This window comes from Amborella trichopoda, chromosome 1 (assembly GCF_054954075.1).
Source record: "Amborella trichopoda isolate Santa Cruz 75 chromosome 1, AtrichopodaSantaCruz75HAP2 v2.0, whole genome shotgun sequence".
NCBI classification, from domain to species: domain Eukaryota; kingdom Viridiplantae; phylum Streptophyta; class Magnoliopsida; order Amborellales; family Amborellaceae; genus Amborella; species Amborella trichopoda.
This window is the reverse complement of record NC_142336.1, coordinates 7,662,337-7,687,179: the sequence shown is the minus strand read 5'-3', so window position 1 is coordinate 7,687,179 and position 24,843 is coordinate 7,662,337. Positions and strand designations below refer to the sequence as shown.

General features: G+C 36.8%; 1 protein-coding gene and 1 non-coding gene across 12 annotated transcripts; one reads left to right on the top strand and one right to left on the bottom strand.

Annotated features, from left to right (window-relative positions):
* The first annotated feature begins 926 nt into the window (after nucleotides 1-926).
* On the top strand, nucleotides 927-16,929 carry LOC18426244 (uncharacterized). Of its 2 annotated transcripts, none has more exons than XR_016044798.1 (3): nucleotides 927-1,013; nucleotides 15,976-16,067; nucleotides 16,810-16,929. It is a non-coding gene; the product is annotated as an uncharacterized LOC18426244 (transcript). The 2 variants fall into 2 exon arrangements; XR_016044802.1 differs by lacking the exons at nucleotides 15,976-16,067; nucleotides 16,810-16,929 and adding exons at nucleotides 14,520-14,638; nucleotides 14,735-14,875.
* Nucleotides 1,619-23,525, bottom strand: LOC18426243 (putative serine/threonine-protein kinase PBL3). 10 transcript variants are annotated; one of them, XR_016044781.1, is made up of 8 exons: nucleotides 22,291-23,525; nucleotides 21,886-22,047; nucleotides 21,469-21,809; nucleotides 21,123-21,258; nucleotides 20,842-20,978; nucleotides 20,608-20,731; nucleotides 18,585-18,999; nucleotides 1,619-2,406 (listed from the first exon to the last, which is right to left on the bottom strand). XR_016044781.1 is itself a non-coding variant. In XM_088852290.1 (7 exons), the coding sequence occupies exons 1-7, from the start codon at nucleotides 22,352-22,354 to the stop codon at nucleotides 2,378-2,380; spliced, it is 993 nt and encodes a 330-aa protein (XP_088708416.1). In that variant the 5' UTR covers nucleotides 22,355-23,525; the 3' UTR covers nucleotides 1,619-2,377. The 10 variants fall into 10 exon arrangements, 9 of the variants coding, with proteins under 9 accessions (XP_088708416.1, XP_088708405.1, XP_088708394.1 ...); XM_088852290.1 differs by lacking the exon at nucleotides 18,585-18,999; XM_088852279.1 differs by lacking the exon at nucleotides 18,585-18,999 and having other exon boundaries at nucleotides 2,269-2,406; nucleotides 20,842-20,981.
* Between the last annotated feature and the right edge of the window lie 1,318 nt (nucleotides 23,526-24,843).

Here is a 24,843-nt window from a genome sequence, read left to right as displayed (position 1 = left end):
ACCGTTCTGATTCGATTTTGCGAACTGGTATAAACACAATTTCTTGTTTTTTAGTAGCGTTGATTTCATTAATAATGGAGGAAAAATATAAGACAAAGATTATCTATTTTTAATACAAAGAGATCACAATCACTTATGTCAATCTTATAAGAGAGAGATCATCTATTTTTACATTAGATGGTTGTAAACAATTGTAACTTCCCTATACTAAAGATAATGGTCTCATGGTATACCATTTCTATTTTAAATCGTGGTGGCTATAAGTATGTTATCAACTAGATTTAAAAATAAAATAATAATTCATCAAAAAAATTTTAAAGCATCAATTTTTTTCGAATTTCGTGACATACCCCCAACCATCCAATTTGGCATTTAATAGCTAAGAGTAACTGTGACTCACAACAATCGTAAAGTAAATGACTTCATAATATCAATGATGCGGTTAACATACAAGCTAAGCCTGAACATATAGAAATGTAGACCTCTTAATAAATTTATTTTTTAGATGTGGTTAGCATGCATATCAAGTTTGCACATATAGAAATATTGACCTCTTTATAAATACGGCCCAAATCTACATATTTAAGATGGATGCTTTATACCTATAGACTGCAGTTTGTAGAAATGCAATTCACCCGACATAAAATATTTTTCTTCGGTTTTAATACAAAGAGGTCACAAAACATTATTGTCCACAAATCCCCATCCATCCTAGTTTTAGAACGAAGGCACAAATCAACAACCGTGCTTGTTAAGTGTACCGTACTTTTTCAAGTTTATTGGTTGAGAGATTTCACTAGGGCCTGCAATATCGTATAGAGGGAGATTCAGTAGGGAGAGACTGGAGATAGATTTCAGAAGGGCCTGCAAAAGAGAGAGAGAGAGAGAGAGAGAGAGAGAGAGAGAGATTTCAGTAGGGCCTGCAATATCTTGAGAGAGAGAGAGGAGTCGTCTTCACTTAAGCGATGGACTCTTCTTCAGTCGATAGCGCCAAGTTCCAACGACTACTCGAGGTTTCCCTGCAAACTCTTCTCATTGTTTCTTTCTGAATTAGTACTTTCTACTATTAATAAAAATGCCCATTTTCTTTTTGATCTTTCATATATATATATATATATATATATATATATATCTCAACCTATAGCAAGCCCTCCATTGAGGATTCATATTGAGTCGGCATTTCGTCTGCATTGTATTATGGCTTATTGTCTATCTCAAATGTAAAATGGTTCTGTTATAGTTTTTATTGGGTTCTTCAGCTGATCAAAAAAATTTATTGGGGTCTGTCTAGCAATTCTGAGTAATTTATTTATTCAATTTTTATTTTAATGTCCCTTGATTTTGATTGTTAATGTTGTACATATGATAAATTAGAGTCAATTTTAGTGTTTTCATGTGAATTACTCGAAGTTGTGAACCATCGGGATACTGTGTTGGTCTTGAAAAGTACTAAATAGACCCGTTTTCTTGCAATTTGATTAAATAAGGAATACTTATCAGAGGTGAAACACACTCATTGGTGAAACCCTAAAACCCTAGAATTCATTTTAGAACTCTTAAATCAAAAGAAAGTCCAGGTCTTTCCTAATATATAGTGTAAAAAAAAAAAAATCTATTAACCAAATGCTTTCTTTGATATAACAAGAGGAGACCTCAGACAATACATTTTGAGGGCAACTGCCATTAAAGCTCTCGAATCATTCAGGTGCAACCCCAATGTCTAAGAAAACTCCAGCTCTTTGTGTTTTGTGAATGGGTTTGGGGATCAAAGAGTGATTCTTAGTAGAAAAAATAATGAGAATGGAGTGGGCCATTTTTAAATTCCTCAAAAAAAAGAGGAGACCTCGGACAAGAGAAAATACAAAAAAGAAAAAGCCAGAACTCATCTTGTTGTCCTTTGTGTAACTTCCCTGTCCGAAGTCATCACTATTCGGTCAGAGTGAGCTCTAATGGATTTGGTATTATTAGGGAGGCTAACTCATGATCTTGCCATGATATTGCATGTACTTATCCTGGCTTTGTACATCAAAGCCTATCCAAGAGGTGGATCCTTGTTATGAAATTGATTGCACTGAGTCATACCAAATGAAAATCACCAATTATCAAATAAGCCATGGTTGACAATAGTTTTTGCAGTCAGTCAAGTATCATAGTCGTTGCCATACCTGTGGTTATCAATTGAGCATACCCAAGAGTCCTATATAATAAATCCACCAACCACCTCTATGCGATTGTTCAACTACCAGTTCAGCACCAAATGAAAGTGAATCTGTTCTTTGAAAAAAGTGCAGATGGCCATTTGTTGGAGTTAAACAAACCACATTTACGTCAATTTGTAGTTTGGCGTAATTTAGCTGCCAGTAATGTCCCATTTCATTCAAATCTCTGAGAGACTCTGATAATTGCCTGAAAGAGAAGAATCAGTCTATGATGAATTCAGTCAGTCTGAAACTGGCTCTCCCCATCTCTATGAAGAGCCTTGAAACCATGTTTAGTTTGCCAGATACATCATGAGCATTCTGTTACATGATACATCATGTCTATGATGAATTTCATGAAAAAAATTTCTAGCACTTAAAATCATATTGTTCCTTTGTAAGATTTGACCGTCGAGTTTCAAGTAATGGAGTTTTTATGATATGGGTATTTGTAAAAAACTTGACATACTTCTTTAGAAAGTTGAGCTTGGTGTAGGGAGAAAGAATGGCATTCAGAGAGGTTGCAAAGACCCTAGAAATGTTGTTGAAGACATGGGCATCTTCTGAAATAGAGCCAAGCTTGGTGTAGAGGAGCAAGATATAGTTTTCTAACACGTGGAATGAGGGAGAGCCACTTATTATTATGTGACAATGCATAGATTTTGCTGGAAGAAAGGCCTTGGCTTCAATGCAAGCTTGAAGGAGTGGCCATGGCAATGGGGCTTCTGATTTGGTGGAGGACCTCCAGTGGATGTAAGTGTGGACAGAGAAGAACAAGTTTGGGAAGAGAGAGGAGAGCTGATTTGGAAGAGTGAGAAAGAGAAAAGCAAGGGAGAGAGACACAATGAGAGAGAAAGACAGAGGAAGTCCTAAGAGACACTCACCTTTGTAGATGAAAAGCCTCTATGATATGATTTGTGGTTTGGCATGGTATTTGAAAATGAAGGTTCAAGTGACATTGTCATCCACACATGCCCATGAATTACTTTTAGTTTTAAGAAAGAAACTCATCACCAAAATGCCCATGCCTTCATTACATGGTTTGAGGTGGCAGCCAAGTACCCTAACTAAACATGTTTCATATTGTTATTTTTTGTAATAACAAAATGCCTTCTTGCAAAATCCAGAATTTGGAACACCCCCCACTTTTAGAAGAAATCTCAATGATGAGGAAACTACTTCTTTCATCTGACTTCTGGCCCTACTTGACTCCTTCTTCATCCCCTCCCAAGGGAGGGACACATTAATATGGGCCCCAGAACCCATCGGAAATTTCTTTGTTTCCTCCTTCTACAGGAAGCTCACCCAGCCACCTACCCACCCTCTCAATCCCAAATCAGTGCTCTCGAAGGCTTGGTCCACTATAGCCCCTCCCAAAATCCAAATGTTCAATTGGATTGCTATTGCTCAAAGGGCACTAACTGTGGATCAATTGCAAAAAGAGGCCATCAAATGCCCAACAGATGTGCTATGTGCCAGGGCGAGGAAGAAACCAACACTCATTTATTCATCCACTGTAGCACTGCCTATGAACTGTGGACTCAAGTATTGCAGTTGTTTAATATTCTCTGGGTTACTCCACCACCCCTAAAAGTCCTTCACTCAATGGACTTAGCGGCATACTGGCCAAAAGCAGGAAAGATACTGTGGGGGGGGGCGACAGTAGCTGCAACCATTTGGAAAGAGAGAAATTCCAGGATCTTCCAGGGACAACCTAACAACTCCTAGGCACTATTTCACAAGATTACTTACCAAGTAATTTTTTGGGCCTCAACTGATAAGTTGTTCTCGGGCATATCAGCGAATTCTTTCCACTCACACTGGCAAAACATTCTCAAACACAGGAACCATCAAGTTCAACTTTGATGGGTGCTCAATTGGGAACCCTGTCCACGCAGGGGGGGGGGTGGTTGTGTTTCAGAGATCATAATAGCCAGATCTTATTTACCTTCTCTGAATATCTTGGCCACTATGACTCACAATATGCTAAAGCCTCGGCTCTGCTTTATGGTCTTAGATCCTTTAATTTAGCATGGGGCACAGATTGAAGGAGACTCCAAAAACGTGATAGCATGGGCTAAGGGGACAACTCCACCACCTTGGTATCTAACCTCTATATTTGATGAGATTGCTCAATTATGCAAGGATATGAACGCCTCATGGAGACAAATTTGGAGGATGTCAAACTAATCCGCGGATCTATTAGCGAAAGACGAAGCTAGGAAAGTACCGTAGCCTTGCTTGCAGCACCATAGCCACCTCGTTTTTGGACCTGAGACCCTACCCTTAGCTGTCTTTTATTTTTGTCTCCCTATCTTCTTTTAATGTACTCTCCCCATTATGGGGTACAGGTATAGGGCACTTTTATAAGCTCGTTTTTTCTTTTTTATGAGAGACCCACTCTCAGGGTCCTCTCTATGTTTTAACTCTGCTGTAATTCTTCTTGTAAAATATAAATGTCAACACTTATCAAAGAACAAAAAACAAAATGCCTTCTTGCGTAGAAAGCTTGCGAAGGTTGTTGAAAATTGTTTATTGGTCAAATGTTCTCCATGGGAGGGGATGACAATCACAATGTCTTGATGATGAATAGAAACAATTGACTTATAACAAATGAAATTGTGGGAGGAACTAAAAAATGTGAAGAATGATATGCCTAACTGTTAAGTGGTGGATCTATGGTTGGCGAATTGCAGCCATAGATGAATACGATGGGAAATACAAGGACCATAACACACAAAAATTTGGCATGATGCAAAAACGGGTTTAAGACCCCACTAGAATGAAGTAATACTGATGCACTCACAAGTAATTGCAGTCCACACATATACATACATATATAAAAAACACACAAACACCACCATGTATGTACCAGTGAGCACTAGAATTATGACACCCATGGAATGTAATTGATGCGTGTAAATTGGTAACTGTCGCGTTTAAACAAGAAAAAAAATTCAATTTGGTAACTTTTTAAATAGAAGTTATTTAAGAATTACAACAATGGGAGGGGCTTCAATGAGTGAGGGAGGGAGGGAGGGAGGGGTTTATTGGGTTTGTTTTTTTTTTTGGTGGGCTGGGAGGGGGGGGGGGGGGGGTGTGGGAGAGGGGGGATTCCCTTGAAATTTGCTATATCTCTTAGGAAATTGCTGATTTGTTATCCAAAACTAATAAATTATATGCATTCATCTATGCTCCAAAGTTCCTACATTGTGTGCAACTAAGAGGGTTTTAATATTTAAGGGCATGTTTGGATACTCGGAGATGAATGTCCTGAATAGATGCCTATCTTGGAATTGGCATCTCTTGGAATTGGGATCTCCGGGATTATATGTGTCTCTTGTTTGGATAGCATTTGATAAGAGACTTGGAAGATGCTTGTCTATTTATGTGTTTCTCATAAATATATTATATCCCTGTCAGTGTATCGGGACTTGGCCAAGTTACTCATCCTTGCCCTATAGGCAAGGTGAGTTTTACCAAGGGGCACTATATATATATTAATTTGTCAATTTTAAGTCAAAGACATATTGATGTCACTCTGGGTGGTATACACGTGCATTTAACATCGCAGTTAGGGTTCGATTCTCCCAACAAACATCGCCCTCATTTTTTAATAAAACCCACTAGACAATCTTTTGTTTTTTAAAAGTTAAGAAACAGGAGTTCCAAAAAAAGTGATCACAAGAATCGAACCCAGGACTTCTCATAACGGGGCATCCCAATCGATTCCCTCAATGAATATCGCTATGATTTTCTAATAAAACCCACTAGATAATCTTTTTTTTTAAAGAGTTAAGAAATAGGAGTTAAAAAAAAAAGCGACCATGAGAATCAAACTCAGGATCTCTCATAACGGGGCATCCCAATAACGGGCAACCTAATTTTCATGTTTTTTTATAGTTGATGTAAGAAAGTGGGAGGCTATATTATATATATTATACTTTTTTTCTTTATTTTTATTTTTTTTAACTGGAGCTGGACTCAGGCGAGTTACTTGGCTAGCAACTCTCCTCAACCAAGGCTCAAGTACCTTGGCCTAGTCAATTTTCTGTACTCTGATTCCTGTCTTGCACTATTCCCATCGTACTAACTGGGGATGAAGTTTAAATTACCAATGATAATTTATTGATAAATTAATGTGATTATATAATAATAAATTAACAATATCATTAATACAAGAGTATAAAATATTTATTATTAATATAATATTAACAATAACAAAGTATTAGTAATAATACAATGAAAATAGAATATATTAATATTAAACATTATAATAGTACAATAATATGCATAATAATATATTATGAAAACTAATAATAATAGTTTATTATTATTATTATTATTATCATTATTATTATTAAAAATATTATTGGGCAATTACCATTGATAATTTATTGATAAATTAATGTGATATATAATCATGAATCATTAATATCACTAATATAATAATAGTAAATGTTAATAGTATTGTATTATAATAATATTATCAATATAATATTAATAACAAAAATATTATTAATATTATTATAATATAATAATAATAGAATATATTTATAAAAAACATCATAGTAGTTTAATAATATGCATAGTACTAATATATTATTACATATCATAGATACCTACTATATTTGCTTATGCTAAGGTGTTCCTTAGAAGCAACGTGCTATACCGGAACCTAGGTACAGTGAAAAATGAGCAAGGGGCTAAGGCATTCCCCAGAAGCGATGCACTGCAGCGCTGCCGGTTGCGGTGAAAAATAGGCAAGGCTTCCCGCAACTTTCTGGACGAGCGCGAGTAAAGAAGCTAGTTCAAGAGAATAGGATTTGTCTAGCCATATGGAATGTAGGAACGCTTGCAGGCAATGTTTTAAAAAGCGGACCGCCCAATGCCTGGGTGGGCAGTCTAGAAGGCTTGGGTGCATTGCCCAAGCCTAAGCAGCCAAACTAGGCGAATATCCCTGGGCGCCTTCCTAGGCACCCGGAACCCGCTTAGGCGGCCGCCCAAGGCCTGCATCCCGCCCAAGGGAGGAAATGCCACTCGTTGAGGGCATTTTTGGATTTTTTTTGATACTAAAAAGGCAAAATTGTGGGTTTTAGGTTAATTTGAACCCTAAAACCCATTAGAGCCTATTCTAGAAAGAGAAAAAGCTCAAAAAAAATTTCTTTCTACTGGGCCGCCTAGGTTTTAGGCGCCAGAATAGGCGCTGGGCGGCCTTGACCCCCCCGGCCGCCTAGGCGCTGCTTAGTGCTTTTTGAAACACCGCTTCCAGGTAAGAGTATGGAGTTAGTGGATACAATGAGACGAAGGAGAGTAAACATAACCTGTCTATAGAAAATTAAATGAAAATGAGCAAAAACTAAAGAAATAGATGGGTTTAAATTTTGGTATAAAGGAAAGGATAATAATAGAAATGGCATAGGCATAATAACAGACAAAGATTTTAAAGATAAAGTAGTTAATGTCAAGAGAATAGGTGATAGGCTCCTATTACTTAAACTTGTATAAGGGGAAGAGATAATTAATGTAATTATTGCTTATGCACCACAAGTAGGATTATAGGATAGAAGTAAAAGATAATTTTGGGAGGACATAGATGGAATAGGCCAAGGCATACAAAAGGAGAAAGGACCTTTTTAGGAGGGCTCTTTAATGGTTATGTAGGGAAGGATGGTAGATGTTATGAAAGGGTACATAAGGGATATGGGTTTGGTGAAAGAAATAAGATGGGTGAGGCTATTCTAGATTTTGCTATGGCCTACAACCTAGCAATAGTAAACACTTAGTAAACACTTACTTTAAAAAATGAGATGAACATCTAATAACCTATATACCTAAAAACCAGATAGAATTCTTCCTAGTTACGAACGTAGATTGACCATCAAGTGAAGATTGCAAAGTTATCTTAGGAGAGAGTTTGACTACCCAACATAGGCTCGTGGTTATGGACGTCTGCATAAAGACATGGAAGAGAAGGGGTAAAATAAATAGGTGCCAAGAACTAAGAGGTGGAATTTTAAAAAATAAGAAAATAGACTTATTTAGTGATAAATTAGTTAAAGAAGGAAACTAGAACTCTGAATACGAGGTTAATGTTATGTGGAATGAGATGGTTAACTGTATTAAGAAAGTGGCAAAAGAAGTTTTAGGAGAATTTAGAGGGAAAATAAATCCTGATAAGGAAACTTAGTGGTGGAGTGATGAGGTTCAGACTTCAAAATGCCATTAGCGAAAAACGATCATGTTATAAAATTTGGCAGTGTAATAGAAATGATCAAAACTTAGAATAATATAAAAATGCTAAGATAAGGCTAAAAAAATAATAAGGCTAAACTTAAGGCATTTGATAATCTATACAGTAAACTGAGAACAAGAAAAGGCTAAAAAGATGTCTTCAACTTAGAAAAAATGAGAAAAAAATTGTAGGGATGTAGACCATATTAAATGCATTAAGAGTAAGGGTCAAAGGGTCTTGGTGAAGGATGAAGAGGTCAACAAAAAGTGGAGAGCTTATTTTCAAAAGTTATTAAATCACGAACAAAATTGGAACATAGCGGTAGAAGGAACTATTGGCATAAATGAGGGCGGAGGTCATAAATATATTCATAGGATTAAGATATCAAAAGTGGAAGAAACTTTGAAAAGGATGAAGATAGGAAAGGCTTTAAGACCAGTGATATCCCGATAGAGGTTTGGAAGTGTATGGGGGAGATTGGCATTGACTGACTGACCAAGTTGTTCAACAAGGTATTGAGAACAAAGAAAATACCAGACAAATGGAGGAAAAATACTGTGGTACCTATTTACAAGAACAAAGGTGAAACATAATTGTGCGAACTATCGAGAGATCAAACTTATGAGCCACACTATGAAACACTGAGAGAGAGTGATTGAGCAATGATTAAGGCATAAAATGAGTGTATCGGAAAATCAATTCGGTCTTATGCCAGAAGGGTCAACAACCGAGGCTATATTCCTACTTAGGCAACTGATTGAGAAGTTTAGGGCGAAGGAAAAGAACTCCAGATGGTCTTTATTGATCTAGAGAAAGCTTATGATAGAGTACCTCGAGATTTGTTGGTTGGTGTTGGAAAAAAAAGGAGTCTTTAGACACTACATTGCCTTGGTGAGAGATATTTACGATGAAGCATTAAGTAGTGTACAACAACTAGTGGAGAGACAAATGAGTTTTTAATGATAGTAGGCCTACATTATGGGTCAACATTGAGCCCATACCTCTGTCTTAGTTATGGAAAACTTAACTAAGCACCTACAAGATGAGGTACCGTAGTGCATGTTGTTTGTAGATTAGTTTTGATCGATGAGACCTGAAAAGGCGTCAACACACATAACTTTGAAGGGATGTTCTAGAATCTAAAGTTTTTAAAATTAGCTGGACTAAGACAGAGTATACGGAGTGCAAGTTTAGTAATAATAGGAGTAGAGACGAGGAAGCAGTTAAGATTGACGGTCAGGAAATACCAAAAAGAGCGCACTTTCGATATCTTAGATCAATAATCCAAAAAAATGGAGAGATTGATGAAAATGTCACATATAGAATTAGAGCTGGGTGGGCGAAGTGGAAATGTGCAACCGAAATTTATGTGATTGCAACATACCAATGAAGCCAAAGGACAAGTTTTATATGACAGCTGTGAGACCAGCTTTGCTCTATGGGACGGAATGTTGGACGGTCAAAACACAATATACCCATAAAATAAGTGTAGCGGAGATGAGGATGTTGAGATGGATGAGTGGCAAGGCAAGAACGAATAGAATTCGAAATGAATACGTTTGGAAAAATTTAGGTGTAGCAACAATAGGCGATAAGATGAGAGAGAGAGTAGTCTTAGGTAAGTTGGCCATGTGTGGCACAAACCCAATATTACATATGTTAGGAGATGCGAGTTAGTACTAGTAGAAGGTGCAAAAAGGGGGGTTGGCCCAAAAGGAATGGTTGGAAGTAGTGAGAAAAGATATTTGGACTTATAGCCTCACTGAGGGTATGTCCCTTAATAGAGCAGAATGACAGACCGGGATTTGTGTAGCCGACCCCAATTAGTTGGGAAAAGGCTTTGACGACGACGATGATGATACTAATAATAATAACAATATTATAATTGCTATTACTAAAACTATTATTGGGACGTTTGAAGTCCTCTTTCTGAAGTCTGCATGTAGAGCTGTCTCTGGGAGATCAGTGTTCCACCTATTTTGATGGAATACACATCTCCATGTTTTGGCCTCAAAATGTGGAGAGAGATATCCACACGAAGATATATATTTCATCTCCAAATGGAATCAAAACTGAGGATTGCTTGATCTCCATGGAAATGAGTTCCCTTTCTTGATATTCAAATTGGCCCTAAGAGGGTTTTAGGTTATGGGTCTTAATGCAAACTCTGGACTACTGCCTTTTGCATTTGTATATAGGCTTTATGCAATATTGTTACCAATTTACTAAAAAGTTAAATATTGATATTATTATTACCATTATATCTATCAAAAGATATTGTTAACATTATAAAAGGAAAATTGATTTAAATATCCTATATATTTTTTGGAATAAAAAACTTGTCCCAAAATTTTCATGTTTTACATTGAGGTCCTCTTTTTGTCGAATATTTTCCAAAAATACTCACAAGTGCTAAACTGCCTTTTTTTTAACCGCATGTTTGCCTCTAGCACTTTCCCATTTTTGAGGGTTAAGTATTGGTCCAGCACTTGAAGTGCCGAACCAATATGCTTAGCAAAAACAATGTGCACACCCATATACTTGTCTAATAAGAATGTCTTGTATTGGTTTGACATTCAGAACCAATTTCTAGGTTCTCTGTTTTGCTAGAAGGTAATTATGTACATCTAGTGCTGAATTGACTTCTGGGTTCTCTTCTTGCAATAAGTGGGTCCGACACTTCAAGTGCCAAACCAATTTCTGGATTATCTTTCTTTGCTATAAGTTGGTAACACACTTAAAGTGCCAAACTAACTTTTGGGTTCTCTTTTAGTTGTACAAGTGCCGAACTGACTTTTTGGTCTCTTTCTGGAAGAAGCCAGATTACCACTTCACGTGCCAATCTGATTTCAGGTTATTTTTTTATTCCTACAGTTTCGGTACTTAAAGTGGAGAGATAGAGGAAGATATTGCTCATAGAATTAGAGCTGGGTGGATGAAGTGGAGATGTGCTTCTTGAGTTTTATGTGATTGTCACATACCAAAGAAATAAGACAACTATTAGACCAGCCATGCTTTATGTGATGGAATGTAGGGTGGTTAAAAAACAACATATCCATAGAATAAGTATAGCTGAGACAAGGATGTTGAAATCGATGAGTGGCAACACAAGTAAGAGTAGAATTCGAAATGAATACACTCGAGGGAGTAGTCCAAAAAGCGATAAAATGAGGGAAAGTATACTCAGGTTGGCTGGTCATGTACAACATTGACCTAGAAGAACACTAATTAGGAGGGGTGATTTGGTTCAAGAGTAAGACTCTAAAAGGGCAAGGGGAAGGCCCCAAAAGATATGGATGGAAGTAGTAAGAAAATATATGGTGACTTATGGTCTAACTGAAGGTAAGATTCGTGTAGCGACCCAAATAGTTGGGATAAGGCTCAGATGATGATGATAATGATGGGCTCTTGATTGGGTTTCCTCATCATGTTTTGTTTTCATTCCTTTCTTGTAGTTGTTAATTTAGTTGAGTGTATCATCCAAATAGTCAGCTGATGTTAATTTCATTTTAGCCTGTTTAATTGCATGAAGAAATGAAAAATTAAAGGGAGAAATGACTGATATAGTGTCAAAATGCCAAGGAATAAGTATCTTAAAATTAGAATTTCAAACCAGTGTTTTAAAATGCGGCTGCATCATGCGGGATGCGCTCGCATCCGCATCCCGTTCAGGCGCATATGCGCTTTTGACATATGCAGTTGCATATGCGCCGCATCAGGCCTCATCATGGCCGCATCCTGCATCATGGTCGCATCAGACCGCATCTCGCCCGCATCTGTTTTCAAGAAATGTTTTTTCGATTTTGCCTCTCAGGGAGGGGCAAAATGGTCTTTGTTTTGTTCCAATGTTTAGGGAAACTGTTTGAGGGGATGCTATACCCCCTAATCGAAGATTTCCAGCCACTTTTGTGGCTTTTTTTGCATCAAATCGAAGAAAAAAAAAAATTTGACGAAAAGTTTTTCATTCAAATCTTCGATTTGGCGGTTGTTTGATACTTGGATGTTCATTTGATGCCTTTTATTGTTGATTTGGGGGTGTTAAGGTGAATTTGTGATAAGAAATGGGGGATTTCAGAGGCCGTGAAGAAATCGAGTACTACTCCACAGAGTCGGTAACTTTTTATTCCTTCTTGTACGATAATACTGTTATACTTATTTTTGGGGCAATGTTTTCTTCTCAATCATCTAGTAACAAGGATCCGGCTTGGAAATATGCCAAACTAAAAAATCTGAAAGATAGAAATTGTGTGATATGCTTGCTCTGTGGAAATACTTATATGGGTGGTATTTTTTGACAAAAAGAGCATTTAGCCGGAATTTTTGGGAATGTAAGAGCATGCCCACAAGCTACAGATGATATAAAAAATGAGATTAGCGAATATTTGGATAGATTGAAAAACGATAAAGAGAAAAAAGAAAAGAAAAGAAAGGAATTACTTGATGATATGCAATTATTTGATGATATTAATGATGATGATGATGATGATGATGATGATGATGATGATGATGACGATGATATGTCTGAAGTTGCTATGAGGCAAAGGGGTACTCATACTCCAACCTCAAGAGAGAGGGTTATAAATATTGGTGGTAGTGCTGAGAGAAGAACACCTCTCTCTAAGGGGCCAATGGATTCTTTTTTCACCCCTAGCCCTGAAATTGTGGTTCAGGAGAGGAAGAAAAAAACAAAACAAACTACAATTGACAATAAATATAGAAAGAACAAAGGAAGTTGGTATGTAAGTGGATTGCAAAGTGGATTTACATGGTCGGCATTCCTTTTAATACTATAACTCTGGATGGTTTTGCATGTATGGTCCAGGCAATTGGGCAATATGGCCCAGGACTTATTCCTCCTTGACTACATGAGGTTAGGGAGCCCTTGTTGAAGGATGCTGTATTTGATGTGAATAAAATTTTGATTTCTCAGAGAGAAAGGTGGTGGGAGAAATATGGGGCTACTATTATTTGTGATTGTTTGTCCGATGGGAAATCAAGGGCATTCATTAATTTTTGGGTTAACTGCCGAACAGGTACTTTTTTTTGTTAAGTCTATTGATGCATCAGAGAAGTCACATGATGGTATATGCTTATCTGGATTGATGGATGAGATTGTCGATTTTGTTGGGGAGCAAAATGTGGTACAAATTATCACTGACACTTGTGCCAACTATGCTGCAGCTGGGCATTTCTTGACTTTGAAAAGGAAGCATATGTTTTGGACACCTTGTGCAGCTCACTGTGTTAATCTTATGCTTAAGGAGACGGGTACAACATCTTTATTTAGTGGGGTGATTTCAAGAGCTATGTTTGTTGTTGGATTTATTTACAATCATACCATAGTCTTAAGCATGATGAGGTCTTTTACAAAGAAGAGAGAATTAGTGAGACCGGGTATCACTAGATTTGTCACGTCATTTCTCACTCTTCGAAGCCTAGCCAAGCAAAAAAGTGCCTTGAGGACCATGTTTGCTTCAGATCAATGGTGTCAAAGTAAATGGTCAAAGCATAAGGATGGGAGAAAGGCTGAAAAAATTATTTTGAATACATCTTTTTGGAATCATAATTATTGCATTGGAGGTGGCTTACCCTTTAGTGAGAGTGCTTCGACTGGTTGATGGTGATGCGAAGCCCGCCATGGGCTACATACATGAGGCAATGACTAGGGCAAGAACTGAAATAAAAGATGTTTTAAATGATGATGAAACTATGCGCAAGGCTATGCTTGAAATTATTGATAGGAGATGGGATACCTAGCTTCATAGGCACCTCCATTCAGCCGGTTATTTTCTAAACCCATCTCTTCACTACAAGCACCCATCCATTGAGTCAGATCATGTAATAAATGGTGGGTGTGCTGGAGAGGTTGGTGCCAGACAAAGATATCTAGGATGAGATCTAGAGCCATGAATTGATTAAGTTCAAGTTAGCTTTGGAAAACTTTGAGAGAGATATTGCCACTCGAAATAGGGACACTACATATCCAGGTAAAGGCCAAAAGCCCAAAAATAATATTACTTTTCTCTTACTTTATGTATAGTACCCGTAATTTTTAACTATATTCTAAATTATAAAATATTATACAGTGGCATGGTGGGCATTATATGGAAGCGAGACACCAAATCTACAACGTCTCGTTATTCAAGTGTTGAAGCTCACATGTAGCTGATCTGGTTGTGAGCGCAATTGGAGTGCATTTGAGCATGTAAGTCCTTTACTCTTTATTCCTTAATCTTTATTTCTTGAATTTCAATTTTCTAATCTAAAATGTAATTTATCTGATTTCAAATTTCTACCACAGCTCCATACAAAAAAAAGAAATAGGTTGGAGCAGAAGAAGTTGAATGATTTGGTTTATATGCGGTGTAACGAGCGGCTTAGGGAGAGGTTTGAAAATCGTACGAAGCTCAACCCTATTCAATTATATGAAGCTGATGGTGATTCCATATGTGAGTGGACCGTGGATCCAAGACAAGAGCGTGTGTTTGACGGTGAGGATCTTACATGGCTTGATGTCGAGCTAGCAACAGGGGTTAAGGAAGAAGATCGATCTAACACTAGAGCACAAAGGAGTAGATGAGCTGCTGGGTCTAGTCGCACTCGCACATTAGCTTCAGAGGTCGAGGAAGAAGCTGGCTCAGAGGAGACCGATGAAGAAGAATACATGGAGGCCGTCGAGGATGATATTGATGATTCGCATGACGACTCTCAAGATGACTTGTCTAATTGATATTTGAAAAAATGAAGTTCAAATGTCAAAATTGACTCACAACCTCTGTTCCACCTTTCTAAACAGAGGAAACCATGCAAGGAATGACCAGCCCAGAGAGACTAATAACAAGGAAATGCCCGTTGGTGCGTGATGTTGGAAGTTTCTCAATAAGTAACCTACATTGCCTGCTCTTAGTTTAAACCATTGTTTTTAAATTGTGACCGCATTGCCGCATAATGCGCTATGCGCCCTGAAGTGCATTGCATAGGGGCACATATGCGCGTTGGTAGGATGCCCTCGCATATGTGCCACATCCCACTGCATATGCAGCCGCATAGCGCATAGCGCATATGCGCCGCATAACCCGTGGGCAAAAAATAGTGCCCACAAGCAAGGTATTGTAGTCATTCCCCCCCACCCCCAAAAGGGGGGTAAAGGGTTTTGGGGGTATTAAACTCCCAAAAAAAAAACAGCCATAAATGTGGCTGCTTTTGGATCAAACGAAGAGGTAAAAAGTTGGCTGAAATTTTCTTTAAAAAATTGTCAATTTGCTTTAGGTGTTGGTTGGATTGGAATTAGCTTGGGTGGTGTTTTGAAGAAGTTTGAGCATAGATTTGTCAACATATCAAGGGTTTCAAGGGCCAAGAAGATGTGAAATTTTTTTTGCTTTGGACTTTGTGACTTTAAAATTTTCAATTGCGAAATTGTGATTATGGTTTTTGGAAGTTTTTGAGTAATGATAATATGATGTCTTCTAAGTTCTAATGTCTTCTATAAAGTTAGCTTCTAGTTTCTAGTTTCTAATTTCCATTTCTAATGTCTTTTATCAGGGGAATCTGAGTCTCTGACAGTCAAGAAAATTGGAGTTAATGAATAAATTAAGGGTGCAGTTTGTATGGAGCCGGGGTTCTAAACAATCAAAGTAAAGCACACCTTCAAATTGTGTTGAGAAATGTGGTTTTCATATTGGAAATATTTGTGATAGCCTTAAAATGTATTTTTATTTTTAATTATAAAATTTAAACCTTCAAATAGAGTGTAGATCGAGCAAATCTACGAAAACTTGAAAATCTTGAAAATTGACGGTCCAAAAAATGCATTATAAGATGCAGTATTTCTAAACTTGAAATCCAATTTTGCTCATGTCCATGCATCTTGATGTTGAGATGATCAATTTGAGGACATTAGGGCATCAAAACAGCCTCTTCTAATGAAATTTTTGAGTTGGGCTCTAATTTGATTGTTTAGAGCCTTGGTTCTATAAAAACTTTATTCATAAATTAAATACCTACTATCACATAAATCACCTCATGTGTTAACCTATTTTTTGAGATTTTTTGAATTTTTTATATTTATTGACCGCATTGGGGTGATGCACCGGCATCTGGACCGCATCGGCCCCGCGACCGCTTCGGGACCACATCCGACAGTTTAAAACACTCGTTTAAACTATATATCCACATCTGGGTAATTCATTCAGAAAATTGGGACCTAATATATTGGTGGTCCACTTTTCTATTTTTTAAACATAAAACATGTCTTAACCCATGGTTGTCCAAAGCAAGCCCACATCATATAATAAGGAATAAACTTCCAATCTTAAAAATTTCTAAGTTGATTGCTTGTATGTAACTGGACTAACTTTAGTGTGATGTCTTCTACAGCAAGAGCAGCAGAGGGCTATGGTAAATCAAATGGTGGCAAAGCTCACTGATGTTTGCTGGGATAAATGCGTTACTGGTAGTGTTGGGAGCAGCTTCAGTCATAGTGAAGTCACATGCCTCTCTAACTGTGCCCAGCGTTACATGGAGTTGAGTATGCTAACTGTACAGCGGTTTAAGAGCAATGGCGAGTGATATAAAGGTTGCGCACCATTTCATTCTTTAGGTGAATTTCTTTGTTTTGAACTTGTGACCAACTAATAGCTTTGCTTTAAACTAGTGTTTATATGACATTCCTCGAAACTATTACCTGTTGTTTTGTCTCTCTGGAGACTAGTGATAGAGGATAATGTTTGATAAGAAATTTTTGGGTTGTAGGAAAATTAGCTTGATCTCTCCCAGGTGGCGCAAATTGTTTTGTGAGAAAATATGTTTTACTCTTGAAAATTATCAATTTTACAGGGATTGATTTAATAAATAATTCTTATTACATGGCATGGTGATGACAGCCTTTATTTCTCTCTTGATATCACTGAAACGGCCTTGATGCTTTTAGCATGATTGACATAATCCTTGATTAACTTTTTTTTATTGATACATCATTTTCTATATATGCTTTGCTTATTTCTTCTTTCATAGTCCAAATTATTCTTTTAATTTGTTATTCAAACAGCGGCAAACAATGTACAGCAACCTTACCACTTCATGTTCTGAAATGAGAGAGTAACTGAGGGTACATGTTTAAGTAGGTCCTGCTACTGGTTCAGTTCAAGAACAAGTAGATAAAAAATAGAAGAATCCATTGGTTTCACTGATCAAATAATTCGTGAGTGCCCATCTATATATTGAGAATTCTTGTTCTTTATGTTGTTGTTACTAATTGGGTAGTTTCCATATTATGAATAGGTCCAAACTGAAAGAGGAACATGTCTTAGGGGTAAAGTAGTCTATATAGTATGGGTGTACTGTATTTGTATTGTATATGTCAGAGTAAAGTAATTTTCCATAGTTATGTCTGTTTCTTTTACATAAAATTGGTCAAATAGTTAAACTTCATTGAGCAATATGTCAGAAAATTAGCGTTAAGCATGAGAAGAATATCGCATAATTTCAATAAGATTATGTTCTTGCTAAGTAAAATTTGGACCATTTCTAGATTTGTGTGTTAATCTTGTTTACCATACCAATGTATCGTTCTATTTATTGGATGTTAATATCAGAAACGGTAGTTTGGTCCAAAAATCGAAGAGGAGCATGTCTCGGGTAAACTATTCAGTATTATATAGGTGTATTATACAATGTATTTCAGAGTAATTTACTCTTGCCAATAGTCCATTGTATTTTATTGATATGCATGGATAGTGTAGATAGGTTATTTCATTATTTGACTATTTTCTCCCATGGAAAATTTGTACACACAAACGCCACCTGAAACTGATATTGGAATAGAAATGCATATATGTTTGATCGTTTAGACTGATGGTAGCTATCCCAACCCATGTTTCAAATCTGGATCTTTTAGTAAAATAATTTCGTAGAGCAAAAAATATAAGAAAAGAAGGATTATGTGCAAGAAGAAGGGATAATAAAAAATAATGAAAAATGTTCCAAATGGTGGAAAAAAGAGAAAGAAAAACAAAAATACAAAAGCAAAGAAATTTCGAGTTGGAGGAATGGCACAAATGAGATGAAGTGTGATCTTGTTTCATGACAAACCTTCGAATTTTACCCATTTGTATGTAACCACAGTTAGGGTCCAGTGACTTAAGTCAGCCTACCTTGTTATGATTGGAAGTCTCAATTCCTACTTGGACTCAAATGCATGGATGCATTCTTAGTGGGCCTTTAATACTCGAGCCGTTCGGTTTGGGGGATTTTCATCATTTCCTTTATCTTTCAACTGTTCCAAAATGTTGAGAATCTCTCTCATTTTCGGCCTGGTTTTGGCTTCCCAACTGACACATTGGAGGGCTAATGTAGCTACCACTTGAGCCTCTCTGTGAGAGTATTGGCCCTGCAAATTTGTATCCATAATTCGAAATACTTTCTTTCTTTCCGTTAAAAATGACTTTGCCCAGTTGACCAGGCACCACTCAGCCTGAGATTTTGACTCTTCGATTGCTCGCCGCCCTGACAATAGTTCAAGCAACAAAACCCCAAAGCTATATACATCACTCTTTGTTGTCAAGCGACCTGATTTGTCAAAAAAAGAAAACTTCATTACTCTCCATTAACGAAACTGGACTTGGCTGATTAGTTTGACCTGGTTTCCGTAGAACCAGACTCATTTTAGTAAATTGAACCAGCCCATGTTGTTAGAATCAGACCGGATTGACCAGTTCGACCTGCTTTGGCCTGGTTTGGATTGAACTGGACCCAGGCTATTACAACCATATTAGGTGGGCTGTTTTGTCATGGTGGGTTGTTTAGATCGACTAGGACCCAGTTTATCCGAATTGGATCAGACAAGAAGTTTGGTTCAATATGTCTTTGGGCAAGCCACACCTATGTTATATGAACATTGACTGGATTGGCAAGCTCAACTTTGCTTTGTTAAGCTTGGGCCCTTGTTGTGAAACTGAACCTGGCTAATTTGTTCAAAATGGTTAATCAAGAGTGTGTTTGAGGTTTAAGGCTTATATCACATTCCATCTCTAATTGAAGCTTACCTAAGGCTGAGGTACCTTGGTTAAAACTTTGCCAAGCTTAGTTACAGTTTAACTGAAGTTATAAATTTGCACAGGTTAATTTATGTTTTTATTGGTTGGTGTGTGTTTTATTTTGTTCTTCAGTCATAATAGTGTGCTCTTTAGATAAAGGGCTTGGGGGCATTACAAATTTTTGGATCCATTGTGACTTTCCCCTGAACTGTCACTCAAATTGAAATAGGAAAAGGGCACAATAAGACCGTTCACACTTTTGGTACGAGGTCACATATCCCCTTGCTCAAAAAGTTCGAAAGAATCTTGAACTTTGTGACACATCCCCAATTGTTGGATATGACGTATAATAATTGAGAGTGATTGTGACTTGTACCAAAAGTAAATAGCATAATGTTAAGCTCACTTGGAACTCAGTTGAGTTGCTTGGCCTTGGCCTGCCGAGCTGAGTACCCATGAACTCACTCAAGTAAATGGTTTCTCTCTCTCTCTCTCTCTCCCTAAAAGGGGGCAAAACCATCCCCTTTTTTCATCTCTCCCTCTCTTAAAGGGGAGCAGGTGAAGCCCCCTCTTATCTCTCTCTAGAAGGGGTGTCGTTCTGCCCTCGCCCTCCCCACCTTTTCATCTCTCTTGTCCTCTTATCTCTCTCCCTCTTGAAGGGGGCAGTTGTGCCCCCTTTTTCCTCTCTCTAATGGGGCCAGACCTGCCCACTTTCAACTCTCTCTCTAAGTGCTGGGCAGATCCGATCTCTTATTCATCTCTCTCTTTCTCAGAGGAAGAAATCTGCCTCCAGTTTTCCTCTCTCTCTCTCTCTCTCGCTAAAGGGGGGATGGAGAATCCACCCCTTCTCTCTAAAACGGAGATGGAGGATCCACCCCTTTTCCATCTCTCTCCTCCCAAAGCTATCTCCACTTTTTACCTGATTTTTTTCCTTTTTTTTGGGATTTTTCTTTTTCAAAGATTTTTGGAGGTGTGAAGTACTTGACTGAGTATATACTTGGATTCAGCTGAGTACCTCAGCATGGGCAGGGGCCGAGCCCGATGATAAAAACATTGATAAAAAATCTGAGAGCATACAATCCCACCAAAATATTTTGTAAGAAGTAATAAAATTCAAAAGCAAAGGAGGAAAAGGCATGACCTGTTGCAAGATATTCAGGAGCAGCATAACCATGAGTCCCCACCACTCTGGTTGATACATGACTGTCATCTCCTCTAGGGCCTTCCCTCGCGAACCCGAAATCTGTCAGCTTTGCATTGAAATCCTGCATGTTGTTTGCATGCATTTAAGCATTTTGATGAATTGATGCATGCATCCCTATAATTTCCTTTAAGAGTGAGATGTCGATGGAAACTTTATTGTATTTTGACATACCGAGTCTAGTAGAATATTTGAAGCCTTGAGATCCCTGTAGATAATTTGAATCTCTGCATTATGCAAGTATGAAAGTCCTTGGGCAACACCCATGGCAACTTTGACTCTTACATCCCAGGGAAGAGTGTGACGACCTCCTGCTTTACAGAGAGAGACAGAGAATCGGTTCCAAAACAAAGTTATTAGAGGTGGAGCATTTTGAATTTAAACAGCCCAATGTTGGCCAGTTTTGATTGAAGAAATCTGAAAGCATGGAAAATGGGGAGTTGTTGCTTGCATACTCCTAAATAGGTGATTCTCAAGGCTCCCCTTAGGCATGAATTCGTAGACCAGGAGTTTGTTCTCTGCTTCTGAGCAATACCCAATGAGCTTAACCAAATTCTCATGGTGAAGCTGCCCCAAATAGTTCACCTCTGTCTACCAAGAGAGAGAGAGATTTAACTTCCCCCAAGCAAGAAACTAAACTTCGAATTCTCTTAGTTCGCAGGTTTTTCATAGCCGAGCTGAGCCAGATAGTTTGAGAGAGAGAGAGAAGAAGAAGTAGAGAGAGAGAGAGAGATGGCTCAAGTAATTCCTCAATTTGATCAGCCCCATATACAAAAACTATGTGAAAGAAGTATAAATTACCTGCCATTCCTTGTGACCTTGTAGGCCATTCAACTTTAGCTTTTTGACAGCCACAACAATACCCATGCCTGGTTTTGTAGGAGAGAGAGTACTTTCATGGATCCAACCCTTGAACACAAACCCGAAACCTCCCTCGCCGATAAGACCATCGCAATGGAAATTCCTCGTTGCAGCTTTGAGCTCATCGAAAGTGAAAGTCTTCAAATTTTGACAAGAGTTTGCATCTCCCTTGATTCGTGGTGTCGGCGTGTCTCCACAGCTGTTTATGCTGAAAGCAGATGTTTTATTACTGGAAGGGAATGGAACTTGGGCCCTCGGACACAGGCCAGAGTTTGAAGTTTCTGTGAAAAAATTGCCAAAAAATGAGAGCCCAAATAGGAGAGAGAGAGAGAGAGAGAGAGAGAGAGAGAGACTCACGGGAAGATAACGTTACTGTATTTGATTTCTTTGGTCTAACATTTGCATTCAAACAATTGCCCATGAAACCAGCCTTCGTGAATTCACACGCAGGCTCCACTCTGTGTGTGTGAGAGAGAGAGCAACTAGCAAAAACAGAGCCCAACACTTGATCTTGGCATCCTGCAAAAATTGCAGTCACATACATGAATGCACTTGAAAACAGCAAAAAAACAGAGACCTAGTGTTTGTGCCCACAAAATAAGTTTCATAGGTGAATCCTTTGACCCAATGCTTTAAACATGGGCTTTCTGCGTCATCAAATTCCTTGTCATGTCACAAACAAACTGAATCCGCCTATTTTCTCTCCAATCGAAAACGAAATTATTCAAACAAATTTGACCATAAATTTGTTCTCAATTCTACCTGGTCTGCATACAGCTAATAGAGAGACTCTCAGTTTCCAATTCCCATGTCTTCCCTCAAACATATTCAATTCTACATAGATAAGAAAAATGCTATAGGACCAAGCAAGGAGGTGTTGGGAGAAACAGAACTCTCTCTCTCCATTTCCATTTCTAGAGAGAGAAAAGTCAATGCTAAATATGGTCTAAAACAACTGTTTTCTCTCTCTTCCCCACTCTTTTCTCTTTTTCTTTTTTCCTTGAGCTTTGTTCAACCTTTCTCTATGGAACGACAGTTGTTCTTGTGACGTGTGGACCATACTAAAGTTTGGTCTTTGAAGAAATGCAAGCTTTTGGAAATCTCTCATTCATTTGTAGATGGTTTGTTGGGGCCATGGATTTACAGGTGGGAATGGAAAAAATAGTGATGGAGGTTCCACTTCCAAATGGTATACGGTTGGTACAGAAATCCAAGACTAAGTCAAACATACACCTATAGTCTAAGTCAAACATACACCTATAGTTTTATTTTGGGGCCGATTGGGACATGGATTTTGAATTTCCAAGGCCCGTGGATTCCACTTTTCTGTCTGTCGACCAAAACTTATAGCACATTTGGTAGGTATGAAAATTTTAGAGAGAAAAAGTACCTGAAAATTTTTAAAGAGAAATTATCTCAAAAATTTTAAAGAGAAAGACTATCTCAAATTTTAAGTTTTAGAGAGTATTAAAATTTTAGAGGGAGAAACTATATCACATTTTAAAGAGAGAAACTACCTAAATTTTTTTAGAGAGATAAAGTGTCTCAAATTTTTTAGAGAGAAATTATTTCAAAATTTATGTTTAAGAGAGAGAAAGTATCTTAAATTTTTTAGAGAGAAACTGTCTCAAAATTTTTAGAGAGATTATCTCAAATTTTATATTTAAGAGAGAAAAGTATCTTAAAATTTGAAAGAGAGATTGTTTTAAAATTTTAGAGAGAAACTATCTCAAATTTTATGTTTAAGAGAGAGAAAGTATTTTAAAATTTTAGAGAGCGGAACTATATCAAATTTTAAATAGAGAATGTACCTAAAATTTTAAGAGAAAAATTACTTAAAAATTTTTAGAGAGAGAAATTATCTTAAATTTTAAGTTTTAGAGAGAAAGTATATTAAAATTTAAGAGAGAGAAACTATATTAAATTTTAAAGAGGAACTATATCAAATTTTAAGTTTTAGAGAGAGAAAACATCTTAAAATTTTATAGAGTAATTATATCAAATTTTAGAGAGAAAAAATATCTAAATTTTTTTAGAGAGATAAACTATCTCAAAATTTTTAGAAAGAAATTATCGCAAATTTTAAGTTTTAAAGAGAGAGTATATTAAAATTTTAAATAGAAAAAAATATCATATTTTAGAGAGAGACTATCTAAAAAAAATTAAGAGAGAGAAACTATGTCAAAATTATTAGAGAGAAATTATCTCAAATTTTAAGTTTTAAATAAAGTATCTTAAACTTTTTGAGAAATAAGTTATATTAAATTTTAGAGAAATAGGTTATATTAAATTTTAGAGAGAGTAAGCACATGAAATTTTTAGAGAGAAAAACTATCTCAATTTTTTTAGAGAGAGAATTTCAAATTTTAAGTTATAGAGAGAAAGTATATTACAATTTTAGAGAGAGAAACCATATGAAATTCTAGAAAGAGATTATCTCAAAGTTTTAGAGAGCAAGAAAGTATATTAAAATTTTTAAAAGGAACTTTATCAAATTTAGTTACCAAACGATGGATATGTAAATGATTGTAAGGAATCAATGAATTTTGTATGGGATTCAATGAGACCATTTATTTTTTGTACTGGGAGGTCACAATTACTTACAACGTTCTGATGTGAAATTTGGTCATTTAGGTGTATCACAAAGTTCGATAAAATTCCTTTGGGACTTTCAGCTTGGTCAATGAAATAAATATAGCTACCCAATTTCACATTCAATGGTCAATATTAATTATGACCACATTATATTAAAGGTAAATAGTCTTATTATATACTTTCTCATTTTGTATTGTATGTCCAAACAAGAGATTTGAAGAATCCATTACAAGAATCCTTGAGATTGCAAATTTATATATTTTATTGGATTTCAAATATACAAAATTCTTAATGTTATGTCCATTCAGGATATTCTTATTGTTAACAAGAATAGGAAGAATTTTATTAAATCCTATTTATCTATCTTTGATACAAGGACGGCACGATTACTATTGGCCGTTAGATGTGATATCAGATGGTTGAGGATGTGAAATGATATCGGATGGTTGATGATATGTCATTGACTAGGTAAAATGTCCAAAATAAAAATTTTCGAACTATGTGACACATTTAGAGCCGTAAAATTTTACAATTGATGGTTAAAAATAATTGTGACCGTCTTGTACAAAAAATACTTGATCTCATCGTATATAATTCCTTTTATTAAGTTAGAGAAACAATTACATCAATTTATGTCCATTTAGGATAATCTTCAATACGTTATTAATTTATCTCTGATAATCTTCAATGCGAATCATTTCCTGAAAATACGTCAATTGT